This window comes from Mirounga leonina, unplaced genomic scaffold (genome assembly GCF_011800145.1).
Source record: "Mirounga leonina isolate KUSES-001 unplaced genomic scaffold, KU_Mleo_1.0 Mir_115, whole genome shotgun sequence".
NCBI lineage: Eukaryota > Metazoa > Chordata > Mammalia > Carnivora > Phocidae > Mirounga > Mirounga leonina.
Window position 1 is genome coordinate 11,843,012 of NW_023270268.1, and position 18,951 is coordinate 11,861,962.

General features: G+C 34.6%; 1 protein-coding gene across 1 annotated transcript in view; it reads right to left on the minus strand.

The window, feature by feature from the left end:
• Positions 1-18,951, minus strand: part of STT3B (STT3 oligosaccharyltransferase complex catalytic subunit B) — a 100,647-nt gene that overhangs the window by 49,663 nt on the left and 32,033 nt on the right. Inside the window, exons 2-3 of the mRNA XM_034993270.1 lie at positions 9,578-9,686; positions 5,912-6,199 (exon numbers count right to left, since the gene is read on the minus strand). Coding sequence (XP_034849161.1) covers positions 5,912-6,199; positions 9,578-9,686 — 397 coding nt within the window. The remainder of the gene's footprint in view (positions 1-5,911; positions 6,200-9,577; positions 9,687-18,951) is intronic.

Genomic DNA, 18,951 nt, shown 5'->3' on the forward strand with positions numbered 1-18,951 from the left:
TGAAAAGTTATAAAGATGGATAGTAGTGATGGTGAATGTATTTAATGTACTTATAAATGGTTAAATTTTATGTGTATTTTACAATAAAAACAAACCATGATATGACCTCATGCCAACAGGTGACATATTAAAAACACACACAGAAAAAATAAGTATTGGCAAGGATTTAGAGAAATTAAAACTTTCCTAAATTGTTGGTAGGAATGCAGCATGGTGCCACCAGGCACATCAGGATATATTATTTTCGATTATTATTATTTTTTAAATTACAAAATATATAGAAGAGTAAAGAACAGCCATCCAGACTTCTAAATGAGAATACTTATTTGCTTCAGATGATTTTATTAAAAATTTTAACAACATAGTTGAACCTCCCTTAAAATTCCTTCCTCAAAATCACTCACTCATACTGAGAATACCTACTACCCTGTACATGATGGATATATATGCTATATTTTTATACACAACATATGGTATGATTTATACTGTTTAAAATTTAAATAAAGATATCATACTGTACATATTGCACCTCAACTTATTTTTCCACTTGGCATTATATTATAAAGATCTATCAACATTCATACATACTTTTAAAATTTTTTAAATTGTATGTTAAAAGGCCTCAAACAGATGTTCCAAATTTTGTGTTTTTTCTTCATATGCACAAAATAAAGACTATGTTTTTAAACATTTTTGGATGAATACAGCAGCATTAGCAGCATCCTACTGCTTGTCATCATATTCATCTCCATGGGTGTTTTCTTCTGAAACTCAAAATCAAGCAACCATCTATACTGTTGACTAAAACATACTCCTCTGAAATTTCTTGCCAAAGTAAAAATTTCCAAGGGCTAAGTAATTTTAAAAGATGTAATTATTAAAGAGAAAATAACACTTCCAATTCACCTAGATACCTAAAAATATACTTAACATATAAAAAAGTATTCACATGTAAAAAATTTGGCAATTTTCAACACTGAAAAAGTATGAGCATAGGCTACAGGTAAAATAAAATAAATGCAAGCTTTAAGTTGAAGCCAGTACTAAGTAACTTCATTTTACATGTTAAAAAGAACATTAAGTTTAGATAACTGGGCAACATACTTCTGGTTTCTGGTTCCAAATGTAAGGAACCATTCTATCCTAACAAAAAGTAAAAAGCTGAACAGTTGAAAAATCAATAACTCTAATCAACAAGATTAGAGACACACAGGGGCGTGTGGGTAGCTCAGTCATTTAAGCGTCTGCCTTGGGCTCGGGTCATGATCCCGGGGTCCTGGGATCGAGTCCCACATCAAGCTCCCTGCTCAGCGGGGAGCCTGCTTCTCCCTCTTCCTGCTGCTTTGTCTCTCTCCCACAAATAAATAAATCTTAAAAAAGAGAGAGAGATTAGAGACACACATGCAAACACACAGTCACACGAGTGGGAATTGATATGGGAAACAGTTTGAGACACAGAACACAGGAAAACCTAAACTGTTTGAGGAATGGCTCGAAGCTCAGTGTGGAAACTTAAAAGTACAGGGTGGACCCAGTCATACAAAGGCCGCCACAATTCTGTGGGATTTACCTCCAGGATCTCCACCAGGTTCTTATAAGTAAATGTAAGAAACAAATCCCCTTGTTTCCAGCACAAGGAAGGGAAAAGGAACCATTTTGAAATATGCCTGAGCATTCTGTTCTTAACAAGGCCTATCCTGGGGCGCCTGGGTGGCTCAGTTGGTTAAGCAACTGCCTTCGGCTCAGGTCATGATCCCAGAGTCCTGGGATCGAGCTCCACGTCGGGCTCCCTGCTCACTGGGGAGTCTGCTTCTCCCTCTCCCTGCTGCTCTGCCTACTTGTGCTCTCTAACAAATAAACAAAAAATCTTAAAAAAAAATAAATAAATAAAACAAGGCCTATCCTTGGAGAAACTTACGTCAGGGAGAGGAATATCCAACTCCAGTCAGCTCCAGCCAACCCTGTCTACTTAAGTAAGGCAGGGGGGAGAAGGGCAACACACGAAGTTTACAATCCTGCTTATTAAAAGACTCAGACCTAATCTTACAACTACAGAATGCTTTCCCTCTCCACACACCTTAACTCCACATTACTAAAGGCTTATTTACCATAATTCCTTTTACCTAGTACATGAGGAGAAGAAAGAGAGAAAGAATAGAGTATTTGAAACAATAATGATAGAGAATTTCCCCAAACTAATGTCAGACACCAAACCATAGATCCAGGAAATTCAAGCACTAAAGAATAAATGCCAAAAAAAAAAAAATCCAACTACCCTGTACCAGGCACATCTTTGTCAAACTACAGAAAATTAAAAATAAAAATCCTGAAAGAAGCCAAAAGAAAGACACCTTACCTAGAGAGGAACAAAGAATTTTATGACATCTACTCAGAAACCAAGCAAGCAAGCAAGAATAGAACAGAACCAGATATTTAAAGTACTGAGAGGGAAAAACACCAACCCAGAATTCTGTACCCTGTGAAATTATCCTTCAGAATTTAAGGAGAAATAAGGACTTTTCCAGACAAACAAAAATTGAGAGGATTTGTTGACAGTAGACCTGCCTTGCAATAAACATTAAAAGTTCTTTAGTGAGAAGAAAAATAACATAGATCAGAAACTAAGATCTACATAAAGAAAGTAAGAGCACTGAAGATGGAATAAATTAAAATAAAAACTATTTCAGGGTGCCTGGGTGGCTCAGCTGGTTATGCATCTGCCTTCAGCTCAGATCATGACCCCAGGACCCTGGGATCAAGCCCCTCATTGGGTTCCCTGCTCAGTAGGGAGTCTGCTTCTCCTTCTCCCTCTGTCCCTCCCCCTGCTCATGCTCTCTCTCTCAAATAAAATCTTAAAAAAAAACTATTTCTCATTCTTAATTGAGCTAACGCATAAGTTTTTTGAAAATAATACCAACTATGTATTCTATTATGTATGCTAGTGACTATACCTTACATATATATATGATTATGTATGCATGAACTGAATGACAGTAATGATACAGGGAACAGGAGGGAGGAATTAGGATTATGTTATTATAAAGTACTCACACTGCCTGTGAAGTGGTACAGTGTTCTTTGAAAGGCGACTTGGAATAGTTGTAAATGTATGCTGCAAACTCTATGACAACCACTAAAACAGTAAAAAACAAAACAAAAACTGATACGCTAAGAAAGGAGAGAAAATGGAATCCTACAAAATGTTCACTTAAAACCATAAGAGGCAGAAAAAGAGTGAAGGGCAAAAAAAGAAACAAAGATCAAGGTAATAAATAGAAAACAGTAAGACATTTAGTATAAATATTAATCCAACTGCATCAATAATCACTTTGAATGTCAATAGTCTAAATGCACCCATTAAAAAACGAATTGACAGGGTGGATCTAAAAACAAGACCTAAATATATGCTGTCTGCAAGAAACCTAGTTTAAATATAAAGATATTTATAAATTAAAAATAAACAGATGGCAAAAAAATGTACAATGCTAACACTAATCAAAAGAAAGCAGGAGTAGCTATATTAATTTCAGATCAGACTTCAAAGCAAGTAAAGTTATCAGGGATAATAAAAAGCATTACATAAAGATAAAGGGATTAATTCTTCAAGAAGACATAACAACCCTTAAAGTCTATGCACATAACAACAGAGCATCAAACTAAGTGAGGAAAAAACTGATAGAAATGCAAGGAGAAATGGATGAATCCACTATCATAATTGGAGACTTCAAAACCTCTGTCTCTCAGAAACGGACACAAGCAGCAGCTAATCAGTAAGGATGTAGGTGAAACTCAAACTCATCAATAAACTTGGTATCCTGGATCTATAAACTACTTCATCTACAAGCAGGAAAACATACATTCTTCTCAAGGCCACATGGAACATTCACTATAAAATACATCTTGGGGCGCCTGGGTGGCTCAGTTGGTTAAGCGACTGCCTTCGGCTCAGGTCATGATCCTGGAGTCCCTGGATTGAGTCCCGCATCAGGCTCCCTGAGCCTGCTTCTGCCTTTGACCCTCCCCCCTCTCATGTGCTCTCTCTCTCTCATTCTCTCTGTCTCAAATAAATAAATAAATAAATAAATCTTTAAAAAAAAAAATACATCTTAACAAATTTAAAGAATAGAAGTCACATAATGTGCATTCTTAGCCCACAAAGGAATCAAACTAAAAAATCAGTAACAGAAAGATAACTAAAGAACTGGGATTAAACAACATGCTTCTAAGTAACACATGGGTCAAAGATTAACTCTCAAGAAAAAATTAAAAATATTAACTAAGTTAAAAATCAAAACACAACTTATTAAAATTTGTGGGATACAGAAATAGCAGTGCTTATAGGGAAATTTATAGCACTGAATGCATATATATTAAAAAAGAAAGATCTAAATCAGTAACCTAAGTTAGTTTCTACCTTAGGAAACTAGAAAAAAAAAAAAAAGGACAATTTAAATCCAAAGGAAGTAGAAGAAAAAAGAATTACAACGAAAATCAAAAAACAGAAAACAATAGAGGAAAAAAAAATCAATGAAACCAAAGACTGGTTATTTGAAAGATCAACAAAATCAATAAGCCTCTAGACAAAGAAAAAAAAGAGGACATAAATTACTACTAGAAATAAAAGAAGTGATGTCACTACAGATCCCACAGACAGTTTATTAAAAGGATAGTAAAGGAATACTAGGAACAATCTAATGCCCACAAATTTGATAACCTAAATGAAATGGACCAATTCCTTGAAAGAGAAATCTGCCAAAACTCGCACAAGGAGACAATCTAAATAAGCCTGTATCTATTAAAGAAATTCACCCCGTAATTAATAATAACCTTCCAAAATAGAAAGCACCAGGCCAAAGTGGGTTCATTGGTAAATTCTACCAAACATTTAAGGAAGAAATTATACCAATTCTCTATAATCTTTCAGAAAATATAAGTGAAGGGAATACTTTCCTAACTCATTCTATGAGATCAGTATTATCCTAACATCAAAACCAAGCAAAGACATTACAAGAAAACTACAGACCAATATGTATCATAAATACAGATGTAAAAATCCTCAACAGAATAATAGGAAATCAAATCCAACAATGTATTATAAGAATTATATGCCCTGACCAAGTGAGATTTATCTCTGGTATGAAAAGCTGGTTCAACATTTGAAAATTAATTAATGTATCACATCAAAAAAAGGGGGGGAAATTACCAATAGATACAGAAAAAACATCTGACACAATCCATCCATTCATGATAAAAATCTATCAGCAAGCTAATAACAGAGTGGAACTTCTTCAAGTTGATAAATATCTACCAAAAATCTGCAGCTAACATCATACTTAATGTTGAGAAGCTCAAAGCTTTCCCACTAAGCTCAAGAACAAGGCAAGGATGTTCCCTCTCACCACTTCTTTTGAACATTGTACTATAAGTACTCGCTAATGCAAAAAGACAATAACAGGTATATAGATTGGGAAGAAATAACTTGGAAACAGCAAAATAATGCTAGTTTTGCAACAGAATTCAAAATCCCAAGTCATTAAATCACATTTCAACCTTCCTAAGTATTTTTGGCCCCTTTCTCGACTCAAAAAGAAACAAACAAACCACTAGGATGGCTTTTTGGTAACCTCTTTTTTGGAGCTATGACACATAAAAATTAAGGATATATTATCATCATCTGTGAAACAGGCATAACAGGATTGTTGAAAACGATCATCTACACATGGGGGCGGTGAGGGAGAGTGTGCACAGCAGAGTACATGACATTTTTAAATGTTGTTCATTACTAAGTTTACTATGAACAGTAATAGATCCCTGTATGGAACTATAATTGATAAAGGACAAATGTGTACAACCTACAGCATTTCCACACAAAGTTCATGAGTATTAAATGGAAGCAAACATTGTTACTTACCCACAAGTAGTATGTGAACTGAAGTGCAAAAATAGCAATGCCTTCATTATCAAAGGAGCCAGCTACTGACCGAGAAATGTAACCTGGTACAATAGCAATAAAACAAGCAGCTAAAAGTCCTGCTCCCTGGTTCCAAAGTTCTCTGGTAAGCAGGAAAGTAGATATAGATGTAAGGCCGCTAAAAGTTGGTGCAAGGAACACACATACATCTCTTATATGAACTGTTATGTTCAATGTATTTAAAATCCAATGGATAAGGCCAGCTGTTATCATCAACCCTGGGTAAACCTAGGAAGATAAAAATGGAAAATTTAATTACATATAAAATAAGGTAGCTCAAAACACTAACATGAGTTCTTTTATTATTACACACGGTTTTTTATAGTAAGCTTGAGAATAAGGTCTCAAAACAGTTTGCCTTCTTCACCACATTCCTATACAACAAAATTAAACGTTCTTTTATATTGGATACAAAGGAAAAGCTCATATATGGAGCAACAGATATTTAAATAAAGGAAGATCAGACAAAATGAATCATTAAAAATGATAATGTTTAGAAATGAAAAACGGTAGGCAACTTTCTTATTAATTCTACTCACTCTTTTTTCACTATAAAACAGGGTCCTAGTCAGTCTAACTTACTCTTAAGTTTAGGGTTTTAACATGCTCCAACTTTGCCCACACTTTTATGTATATAAGGAAATGAGAAAAAAAAGAGAAGATAAGAAAAGTTACGTGCAATATTATGTAAGTATCTTCCCTCCCTTCAAAGCCAAGATTTGGAATGTAAACAACTCTAGCTAGGGACAAAAAACCTAGTCAGCTGATGAATTCAAAGAAATGTTTTTGGACTCCTGGAAGGTTGAACATTTTTACACCACTTAAGGTATTTAAGGATGGAAGAGAATAATAATAAACTAGAAGAAGCCAGTTAACAGTTATACTCCTTACCCTCATCCTGGAAGAGGAAGATGAGAAAAATAAGTAGGATATTATTTTTGTGCTAGTCACAGCTGATTAAAATGTGTAATTACATTTCCATCCTTATCTAAATCCTAAAAGATTCTTTCCTTTCTCCATCAAAGAAACTACAAAAAAAGTTATAAATTTCCTTTCCTAGCAATACTATTTAAAACTGCAAACTCCCTATGGTCTTTACCCCTTTCCCTTGCTTTTTCTCCCTCATACTTCTCACCATTTCACATACTTTTTATGTTACTTACTTTATTGTCTATTAACTCAACACCCTCACAAGAATATAAGCTCTGGAAGAGCAGGAAAATTTTCCTCAGCACCCAGAACAATGATTAGCACAAAATGGACACACAATACCTGCTGAGTTGCATGGAAGGAGGATAGAATTAAAGAAGGGTGTAAAGTGTGGCAATCATCACAATTCTTAAAAATTAAAATTTTGTTCCTTTTCACATATAATACCAGGTTCCAGTGTATGATTTTGACAGTCATATTCAAAGAAAATGAAAAAAAATCCAAATAACCTCTAAAGGTAGTCAATACATCCACGATAATAGGGCAGACTAAACTGACACAAAATATAGCCAAAACACATACAACTATAGGATCAAAGGACCTTAAAAACCAGCCAACCAAACAAAAAACCTGCCTAACAACAACAAAAAAACATATTTAAGCTCAAAAGAAAGAGAACTCTCCAAAAATAAAGCAGGAATTCAAAGTAGGTACTGAAGCCAAGGGAGCCCAAAAGAGGAAAAAAGCACTCCAGGCCGATACACACCTTAGGTTGTAGGATTATTGCTCAATACAGGGATCAGAGAAAATGCCTAATTCCCGGCACAAATCCAGGGCCTGTTTATGAAACTAGACAAATTATACCCATCCACCAAGGGAAGCAGTAAGGAACTTTATGCCTTACTTCCAAAGCTTTGAATAGAAACAAAACGAGAAATAAACTCATTCAATACATTTATGAATATGGGTTCCACATTTATAACAACTTCAGGTGTGAGAAACTTCAAGCTAAGAAACAACCTCTGAAAACTGCCCTAGAACCAGTGAAACCCCTATGGGCTCTAGTGAAAGCAAATGAGAAAGATTATTATAGAAATGGTCCTAAATACTAGGGACACCAGGAGTCTCAGAAAACAAACCTCCAGTAAGTATGCATTCAAAATAAAAAAGTTATAAACACACCCAGAAACAAACTGTAGTCATCAAATATTACAATAAGGTACATAACAGGATTAGCACCATGAAGTGCAGATAATAGCCATCTATCACATCTCTTACCACTCAATACCTTCCTAATTTGCCCTGGAGACCATGACTCCTCTCCTTCTATCTCTGTTTACATCAAGGATAAGAAAATGCCCCAGATTAGAAACAACATCTTACTGTCATGGAGGACATATTCTTTCCAAACAGAGAGGGAACATTTAAAAATGTGGCTATACGCTAGGCCACAAATCAAGTCTCAATAAATTTCAAAGGACTGAAATTACAGAATTTGCTCTCTAACCATAATATAAAGCAACAAAATATAACTAGGAAGTCCTCTTACGTTTAAAAGTTAAATACAATTCTAAATAACCCATGAAGCAGCAGGAATGATAAGGGGAATTGAAATAAATTTCAACTTGAATGAAAATAAAAGTACTACGTATCAAAACTTAGGCATTATAAATGTAGCTAAAACAGTGATTAGTGGGAATTTATAGCTTTAAAATAAATACATTAATAACAAAGAACACTTAATGAGCAAACTATATCAAGAAGTCAGAAAAACATCAAAATAAACTCAAGAAAATGGGAGAAAGGAAATAAATTGAAATACAATAAAAGACAAACACATAATAAATATAATCAACAAAGTTAGTTTCTTTGGGTTAAGAGATCTAATAAAATTGATAAACATTTGACAAAATATCAAGAAAAAAATAAGACTAAACATATATTTCCCCAAAGATATCTATCTTGCACTTTCAACATTCTCCTTACATTCCAGACCGTAAAAATATTTCCCTTATGTCACATTCTGAATATAATCGCTCTCTATGAGCTATATGATCAGTACTCAATTACCTGAAATAATTTAGGGCAGCTTTAGGACCTAAAAATTAAAATTATCTGGGGGCGCCTGGGTGGCTAAGTTGGTTAAGTGTCTGACTCGTGATTTTGGCTCAGGTCATGGTCTCAGGGTTGTGACACTGCGCCCCACGTTGGGCTCTGCACTGGGCGTGGAGCCTGCTTAAGATTCTCTCTTCCCCCTTTCCCTCTGCCGCCTCCACCCCCCAATATAAATAAAATGATCTGATTCTTCTAAATTTGTATTTTCTTCCAAAAAATATTTTTTCAGTGAAGTTGCTATAGAACAAAACCACAAATAATGTGAACTTAAGATGTACTATGACAAGAAATGTCCCCTCCCAGCCTCCACTTGTCAGAAATAATGGCTAGTGTGAGATAACCCAAACAAGTGCAGGGAAAGGGGTGGGGGAAGAGAACGAGTGTCAAAAAGAGATTTAGTATATTAAATACTAATCAGTGACAGAAAACTGTATTAGTTAACTGTACAAAGGTTTCAAAAATCTCCATCACCTTAGCAACTCATGATTTACTCAAATAGCTATAAAAACTTTATGATTAACATAACTACTATGATTAACAAATAACTGCAGATATACTTACAGTACCACCTACTATTCTTCCTAGTGGATACCATGCTCTTTCATCAAACCAATTTAAAAATTCATAGAACCCATGAGATGCAAGATGATGTGTTGACCTATAGTTAAACCTAGAGAAAAGAGGAAAAAAGGAAATGTTATAAAAGTTTGCTTAGTAGAAAGAAATAGCCCTATCTTTCTATTATAAATGTAAATATCTTTATATTTAACTGTATGGCCTACATACATATTTCTTTCATAGAAATTGACATTATTCTCCAAGGAATAGGCTTATACCACTTACCTAAAACCAAAAACAAAGACCCCCCCCCCAAAAAAAACCCCATGCCTACAAAATTAATAATGCTCAAATTAACATTTGGCCATTGTTAGGGTACCGGCAGCGGTACACAGCTATGGATTTGAACAAAAAACGGTGAGGGTACACAGAATTCACCACATGGTCCCAGTCAATGACTCTCAAAAGATTAAGAACCACTAACAAAAGACAGCATCAAAATGAAAGGAGCACACTTGACATGATCGCCTCCAATCCTACAACCCTAAAAATTACAGGACTAAAGAATAAATTATAATAGCACTAAAACCATAAGAGAATAAACTATAAATAAACTATAAGAGCACTGTGAAACAAAACATGACCTTCAGTAATGAGAAATTTAATCAATGGAAGACAAAAGACAAATGAGAAGAAATGCACTGCAGCATTTTCAGATAAATTTCATCAAATACAAAAATAAGCACACCCCCAAACCCAACACTGGAGAAAAGTAAGCAACACGAAAGCTATGCATTAAAAACCAATGGAAGAATACCATAGGAAGCAGAAATACGACTATCTGCAGAGACTAAGACAAGCCACAGCAGCCTGAAAGGATGTAACAACTGTAAATATATACACACTCAATATCAGAGCACCTAAATGTATTAAGCAAATGTAGCAGATCCAAAAGCAGAAACAGACAGCAATGCAATAATACAGAGGACTTCGATACCTACTTTCAATACTGGAGAGATAATACAAAAAGAGTATCATTAAGGTGATATTGGACTTGAACCACACTTCAAACCAAATGTCTCTAACAGATTAATATAGAACATTACATCTGACAAGTGGCAGAACACATACTATTCTCAGGCACGCACAGAATTTCTCCAGAATATATCATATGTTAGGCCACAAAACAAGTCTTAACGAATTTAAGAAGACTGAAATTATATCAAGTATCTTTTTCAACCACCATGGTAGGACTCTAGATATCAAAAAAGTGGAAAATTCACAAACATGTGGAAATTGAAAATATAGTCCTGAACAATCAATAGGCCAAAGGAAAAATAAAAAGGACAATAAAAAATATCTTGAGACAAACACAAATGGAAATGCAACATAGTAAAACTTATAGAATGCATCAAAAGCAGGTTTAAGAGGGAAGTTTAGAGCAATAAATATCTACATTAATATAAAACCAGATCTCAAACAACCTAACTTTACACTTCAAGGAACTAAAAAAAGAATAAACTATTCCCAAAGTTAGCAGAAGAAAGGAAATAACAAAGATCAGAGCAAAGATAAATGAAATAGATACTAGAAACATAAAAGATCAACAAAACTAAGAAAAGATAAACAAAATGGACGAACTTTTAGCTAGACTAAGAAAACAGAGAAGACTCAGACAAAATCAGAAATGAAAGGGGAGACATTATAACTGATAGCACAAAAATACAAAGGATCATAAGAGACTACTATGAACAATTAATTATATACCAACAAATCGAACAACCTAGAAGAAATGAATAATTAAAAACATATAACCTACATCAAGACTGAACCAGGAAGAAACAGAAAATCTAAAGAGAACCAAAACAAGGAGATTGAATCAGTAATCAGAAACCTCCCAAAAAGAAAACCAACAAGATGGCTTTAATGGCAAATTCTACCAAACATCTGAAGAATAATTAATGCTAATCCTTCTCAAACTCTTCCAAAAAAATCAAAGAAGAGACAACACTTCCAAACCCCCCTTTGAGACTAGATTTGCCCTCTTATCAAAGCCAGATGAGGGCACTACAAGATACAAGATTACAGGCCAATGTCCCTGATGAACATATATGTAAAAATCAAGAAAATACAAGCAAACCAAATTCAATAGCACATTCTTCAATACACCATGATCATACAGCATCAACAAGTATTTATCCCTAGGAGTCTAAGATGGTTCAACATATGGAAATCAATTAATGTGATAGACCATATTAATAAAAATGAAGGAAAAAAACCACATGATCATTTCAATAGATACAGAAAAAGCATTTGGCAAAATTCAACATCCTTTCATGACAAAAACTCTCAACAAACTGGGTAGAGAAGGAAGGTACCTCAACATAATAAAGGTCACATTTGACAAGCCCACAGCTAACATCAAACTCAATGGTGAGGGGTGCCTGGGTGGCTCAGTTGGCTTAGCGACTGCCTTTGGCTCAGGTCATGATCCTGGAGTCCCTGGATCGAGTCCTGCATCGGGCTCCCTGCTCGGCAGGGAGTCTGCTTCTCCCTCTGACCCTCCCCCCTCTCATGTGCTCTCTCTCATTCTCTCTCTCAAATAAATGAATAAAATCTTTAAAAAAAAAACAAAAACAAAAAACTCAATGGTGAAAGTTTTTCCTCTAAGATCAGGAACAAGACAAGGGTACCCACTCTTCCACTTCTATTCAAGACAAAACTAAAGTCCTAGCTAGAGTAATTAGGCAAGAAAAAGAAATAAAAGGCATCCAAGCTGGGAAAGAAGAAGCAAAACTGTTTGCAGAGAACACAATCTTATATATAGAAAAACCTAAAGACTCCGCCAAATAACTGTTAGAACTAACAAAGAGGATTCAGTAAAGGTGCAGGTTACAAAATCATTATTCAAAACTCAGTTGCATTTCTATGCACTAACTGTGAAATATCTCAAAGAAAAATTAAGAAAACAATCCCATTTATAATAGTATTAAAGTCAATAAAATATTTAGGAATAAATTTAACCAAAGTAAAACACCTGTTCACTGAAACTATAAGATGATGAAAGACACAAGTAAATGGAAAGATATTCCATGTTCTTGGATTGAACCATTAATATTGTTAAAATATTCACAGTACCCAAAGCAATCTATAAATTCAATGCAATCTCCATAAAAATTACAACATTTTTCACAGAAATAAAAAAAAATAATCCAAAAATGTACATGGAACCAAAAAAGACTTTGAATATCCAAAGCAATCTTGACAAAGAAGAAGGTGGTATCACAAAGGTGGAGGAATCATACTTCCTGACTTCAAACTCTATTACAAAGCAATAGTAATTAAGATAGTATGGTACCGGCATTAAAAAAAAAAAGAAAAAGAAAAAAGAAAAGAAATAGACCATTGGAACAGAATACAGGGACAAGAAATAAACCCACACATATGGAGTCAACTAATCTTTGACAAGGGTGCCAAGAACAATAACAGGGAAAGAACAGTCTTCAATAATGGTGTTGGGAAAACTGGATATTATATGTGAAAAAATAAAAGTGGACCCTTATCTTACACCATACAAAAAATTAACTCAAAATGCATTATAGACTTACATGTAACACCTGAAACCATAAAACTCTAAAACAAACAAAAAACAGAAAAAGTTCCTTGACATTGCCTTTGGCAATGATTGGGGGGGAGGGGGCACCAAAAACAAGCAACACAAGCAACAAAATTGAGACTGTATCAAACCAAAAAGTTTGTGCAAAGCAAAGAAAAAAATAATATTTGAAAAGGCAATCTATGGAATGAGAGTAGTATCTAAAATATATAAGGAACCCATGCCACTCAGTAACAACAAAAACCTCCCCAAATCAAAAATCTGATTTAAAAATGGAGCCGAACAGACATTTTTCCAAAGATATACATATGATCAATAGGTATAGGAAAAGGTGCTCAACATCCCTACCCATCAGGGAAATGCAAACCAAAACCACAATGAGATACACCTCACACCTATTAGGATGGCTATCATCAAAAAAATAAGAGGTAACAAACATCAAGGGTTTGAGAAAACCCTTGTACAGGGATGGTGGGAATATAAATTAGTATACCCATTATGGAAAACAGTATGGAGGCTCCTCAAAAAATTAAAATGGAACCACCAGCAACCCTATTTCTGAGTATATATCCTAAAGAAGAAATCAGTATCTGGAAGAGATACCTGCACTCCCATGTTCATTGTAGCATTTTTCCTAATAGCAGAGATATGGAAACAACCTAAATGTCTGTCAATGGATGAATGGAAAAAGAAAATGTAAATATATATAATGGAATCTTATTCCGCCACAAAGCAGAAGGAAATCTTGTCATTTGGTTTGTAACAACATGGATGAAACTGGAGGGTATTATGCTATGAAAAAATAAGCCAGACAGAGAAAGAAAAATACTATCACTCGTAAGTGAACTACTAAAAAAAAAAAAAAAAAAAGTTTAACTCAGAGGAATGGTGATTGCCAGGGGATGTGGGAATGGACAAATGGGGAGATGATCAAAAGGTACAAACTTTCAGTTATAACATGAATAAATTCTAAGGATTTAATGTACAACATGGTGACTATAGTTAATATACTATATACTTGAAATTTGTTGAGTAGATCTTCAGGGCCCTCATCCAAGCAATGCATATGTTTATTAAATTGATTGTGGTAATTATTTCACAATGTAGGGCTATCAAATCATCAAGCGGTACATTTTATACAACTTTGTCAATTACATTTCAATAAAGCTGGAAAAAGTATTATGAAAAAAATTAAGAAATCTAAAGATAAATCCAGAAAGTTTTTACATTTCTTTTAACTGGGAAAAAGAAACTGCATACACATCTCAATAAATTTCAGGACACTAAGGATTACTACAAGTCTCCAGATTTTTACCCCACATCTCCAGTCCTCTTCCTGCTTTCTGTACAGACAGCCTCCTTTACCCTCTCATTAACTCACTCCAACTCTCCCCCAAGAGATGTCAGTTACACTTGGGTCTCTTCAGTAATTATTACCAGCATGCCCAACAATTTACCAATCCTTTCTCCCTGCCTACGTCAGTTTTTTTGTTTGAGTTTGGTTTTGTCTTTGAATGTCACAAAGGCATCTCAAACTCAATAACTAAACTCATGATCAGACTCCTCCAAACATATATATACTCTGTCTGCTTTTAGAGTGTTCTACCACCTAAGTTAAAGACAAAAATTGAGATGTCGTCCTTGATAGTTCCTTCCCTCTCACATCCTATACACAGATCATAATCAAGTTGTCATTTTACTTTTTTTTTTTTTTAAAGATTTTATTTATTCATTTGCGAGAGAGACAGAGAGAGAACAAGCAGGGGAAGAGGCAGAGGGAGAGGAAGAAACAGACTCCCTGCTGAGCAAGGAGCCTGATGCGGGACTCGATCCCAGGACCCTGAGATCATGACCTGAGCCGAAGGCAGACGCTTAACCATCTGAGCCACCCAGGCGCCCTGTCATTTTACTTCTTAAGTAGCTCTGAAATTTGTCCACTATAACTGATATCACAAAAATACAAAAGATCATAAGAGACTACTATGAACAAGTATACACCAACAAACTGGACAATTTGTCCACTGTTTTCCTACTCTGATACTAGCACTCTAATCCAAGCTATCATCTTAACTAGACTATAGTGGTAGTCTCCAATTCATCTCCCTAGATCCATTTTGCCTATCTCCTAAATTTCCAATCTGTATACATCTCAACAAAGAACATCTTTTCAAAATGCAAATGTGATCATATTGCAACCTTCTGCTAAACTATTCAAAGGCTTCCTCTCTTAAAAGTAAAAAAAAAAAAAAAATTTTAAGGGAAGGAACCTCCACTTCTTAACATAAAGCCACACACACTCTAGCTCTTCTATAACACTAGTCTCATTTCATACCTTACTATCTCCCTACTTCCCATATACAGTAGCCCCCCTTACCTGTGAGGGACAGATTCCAAGACCCCCAGTGACTATCTGAAACTGCAGAGTATGGAACCCTATATATATTACATTTTTTCACATACATACCTATGATGATAAAGTTTAACTTATAAATTAGGCACAGTTAGAGATTAACAATAATAATAAAATAGAATTATAACAATATACTATAATAAAAGTAATGAGAATGTGGTCTCTCAAAGTATCTTATTGTGTGGTACCATTCCTTCTTCTTATAATGATTTGAGATGATAAACTACCTATGAGAGGAGATAAAGTGAGGTGAATGATGTAGGCATTGTGAAGTAGCATTAGGCTACTGCTGACCTTCTGACAGGAGGATCATCTGCAGTTGACCACAGTTAACTGAAACCACAGAAAGTGAAATCACATATGGGGGTGAGGGGGATTACTGTACCATCTTTCAGTTCTCCAGACTCACTTTATTCCTTCCTAAGATCTTCAGACTGCTAATTACCTCTCCCTGGATCACTAATATCTCCCCTTCTTAGCCTAAATAACTCATCCTTCAAACTTCAGCATTTATAGGGATGCTATTCTGAAATGGTTCAGTGTACTTTTCTTCCTAGCACTTGCCACAGATCTAATTTCACATTAGTCCACTTAATATGCACCTCACTAGATAAATACTCCCACTAGGATACCACTGTGTCTCCAACATCTGGTACAGCACGTAACACACAGTAGCCCTCAAATATGTTAAATGAATAACTGATTTCATAAATATGTTTTTCAGTGGGGGTGAGATACAATCAAGCTATCTTGATAGGTACCTGTGCCTAATGCCAATTTTAAATGGTATCCCCAAATTAAAGACAAAGACAGATTTAACTATACTTCTGAGATCCAAGCCTGAAGGCATAATTAAAAAGTTAGAACAAACAAGAAAGCTCATTAAGATTCTATTGAAAACCTAGCCAAGGTACCTAAAAACTAAACATAAACATAAGTAGAATGTGTTTAGTCCAATTTTATCCCAAAGATCAAGTTTCTCCTGGTATGCAAGACTCCCAGAACTCCTTTATGGATTCTTACATACATATTCTCTTTGATTTTCAGTTAACTTTCTCCTGCCTGAATTGTCATTTGTTTTTCTACCCATTTTCTGGCTCAGTTTCCAACCCATCACCATGAATGTTCTTCTGAATGCCCTTATGGCTTTCATCTCTTACCTCCTGGAAGTGAAAAACAGGACTATAAAAGGCAGTACACTCATTTCACAGGGCACTTTCAGTGTTAGTCACTAGTTTTTTTAGACCCATAATATAGTACGCCATTCTCATCCTTCCCCCACACAACATACCACTCAACTAATCTAAGCCCAGTGTGATAGCTAAATTAACTATGACTATAGGGATAAATAAAGAAAAAGTGGACACTCTATCCAAGAGTTCTTGTTGCTTAGTAATATTACCAACACAGGATTACCAAAGTTAATTCGCGCCAACAATGGTAACTACGTATGAAATTTCCATGAGAACTCCTGAGGTTGAATACTTTTCATATATTTACTGGTCATTAAAATTTCCTCTTGGGTAAAGTGTGTGTTGAAATACTTTGCACACTTTTTTTTCTAGGTGATTTAAATAAGTTTTTTATAAGCTGTAAGCTTCTTTCCATGGCTTCTCTTTTCACTTGCGATGGTATTTAAAAGAATAGAAATTCTTTTTTTAAGATCTCATTTATTTGACAGAGAGAGAAAGCACAAGTAGGGGGAGCAGCAGGTAGAGGGAGAGGGAGAAGCAGGTTCCCCACTGAGCAGGGAGCCCGATGTGGGGCTCGATCCCAGGACCCTGGGATCGTGACCTGAGCCAAAGGCAGCTGCTGTACCAAATGAGCCATCCAGGCACCCCAAAAGAATAGAAATTCTTGACATAAACCTAATTTACCAACTTTCTGCTATAGGGTTACTGCTTTACTCCTGGTTAAAAATAAAGTCCTTCCCTACCCCAAAGTCATAAGGATTTTGTTTTTTTTTCTTCTTCGTGATAATTTCAAGTTACTTATTTAGGTCTTTAATACACCTGGAATGGGTTATTTCACACAGTGTGAAATAGGGATTCAATTTTATTTTTATTTTTATTTTCTCCTTATAAATAATCATTCCACCATCATTTATTAAAACAACTATCTTTTCTCCATTGCTCTACAGTTCCACCTCCATCATATATTAAGGTTCATTAATGTGCAGATCTGTTTTTGGATTCTTTTTTGTTCAGGTGGTCTTTATGTCTATCCTTGCATCAATAATATGTAAGCTTCATTACTGGAGCTTTAAATTATATCTTGATACCTGGTAGAACTTTTTTTTTAACTGTGTTTTTTATTTTGTCCTTTTGCATTTCTATATAAATTTTAAAATAAGCCTGTCAATTCCACCAAAAAAAAAAAAGTGAGGTTTTGACTGAAAATCTATTAACTCCACACAACAGTTTGGGGAGAATTAACATCTTTACAATACTGACTCATCAAACCTATTAATACAGTTTATCTCCTTCATTTAAATCTTCTTTAATGTCATTCCAGAAAATATATAACTTAACCTTAGAGGTCTTGCACATCTTTGCTTAGATTTTTTCCTATCTTTAATGGTATCTTCATTTAATTTTTAAAAATTCTGTTTGACATTGACATGAAATCTCTTGATATTTTTACATTGATTTTGTAACCAGAAACCTTGCAAATGCTTATTAATTCTAGTAATTTATCACTAGATTCCTTCAGACTTTAAATTTGAAAATCAATAAACTTCCCTGTGACTGTTAAAAACAAACAGATGTGTCAAAGACAACTTGGCAAACTTCAGGTTTTGAAAGCCCTGTTGTAAGAGGCAATAGTTTGTTTCCATTTTGTTTTATCCAATTTGTGGTATTTTCCATAATAAAGTTTCCATATATATGTATTGTGTGACTATTCAGAGACACTGTATTTCATAATTGCCTTTCTCTATATCTATAGGAAACAATGAAAAGTAAGAAAATAGGAATAAAGAACTTGCTTCTGGAAGCCACTACCTGTTTGTTTTTTTTTTAAATACATATATATGTATTGTGTTCCTTGTATAATTATGTAAATAATGTGTCTATCTGTATATAAATTTTATTACAATTAATAACAGACCTGTGTGTGTATATGTAAACTATATGTATACACACACACACAATATCATGGACAATTTCAAATATACACAAAAGTAGATCTAATACTATAATGAACCTCCAGGTATGTATCACCCAGCTTCAACAGTTACCACTTGATGGTCCTTTTGTCTATAACACTCCAGCTACTTAAAATTTTTTTAATATGTAAACTGGACATGCCAAAATTGAAGACTGCTTTTGTGCACACAATTGCTTGAGTTTA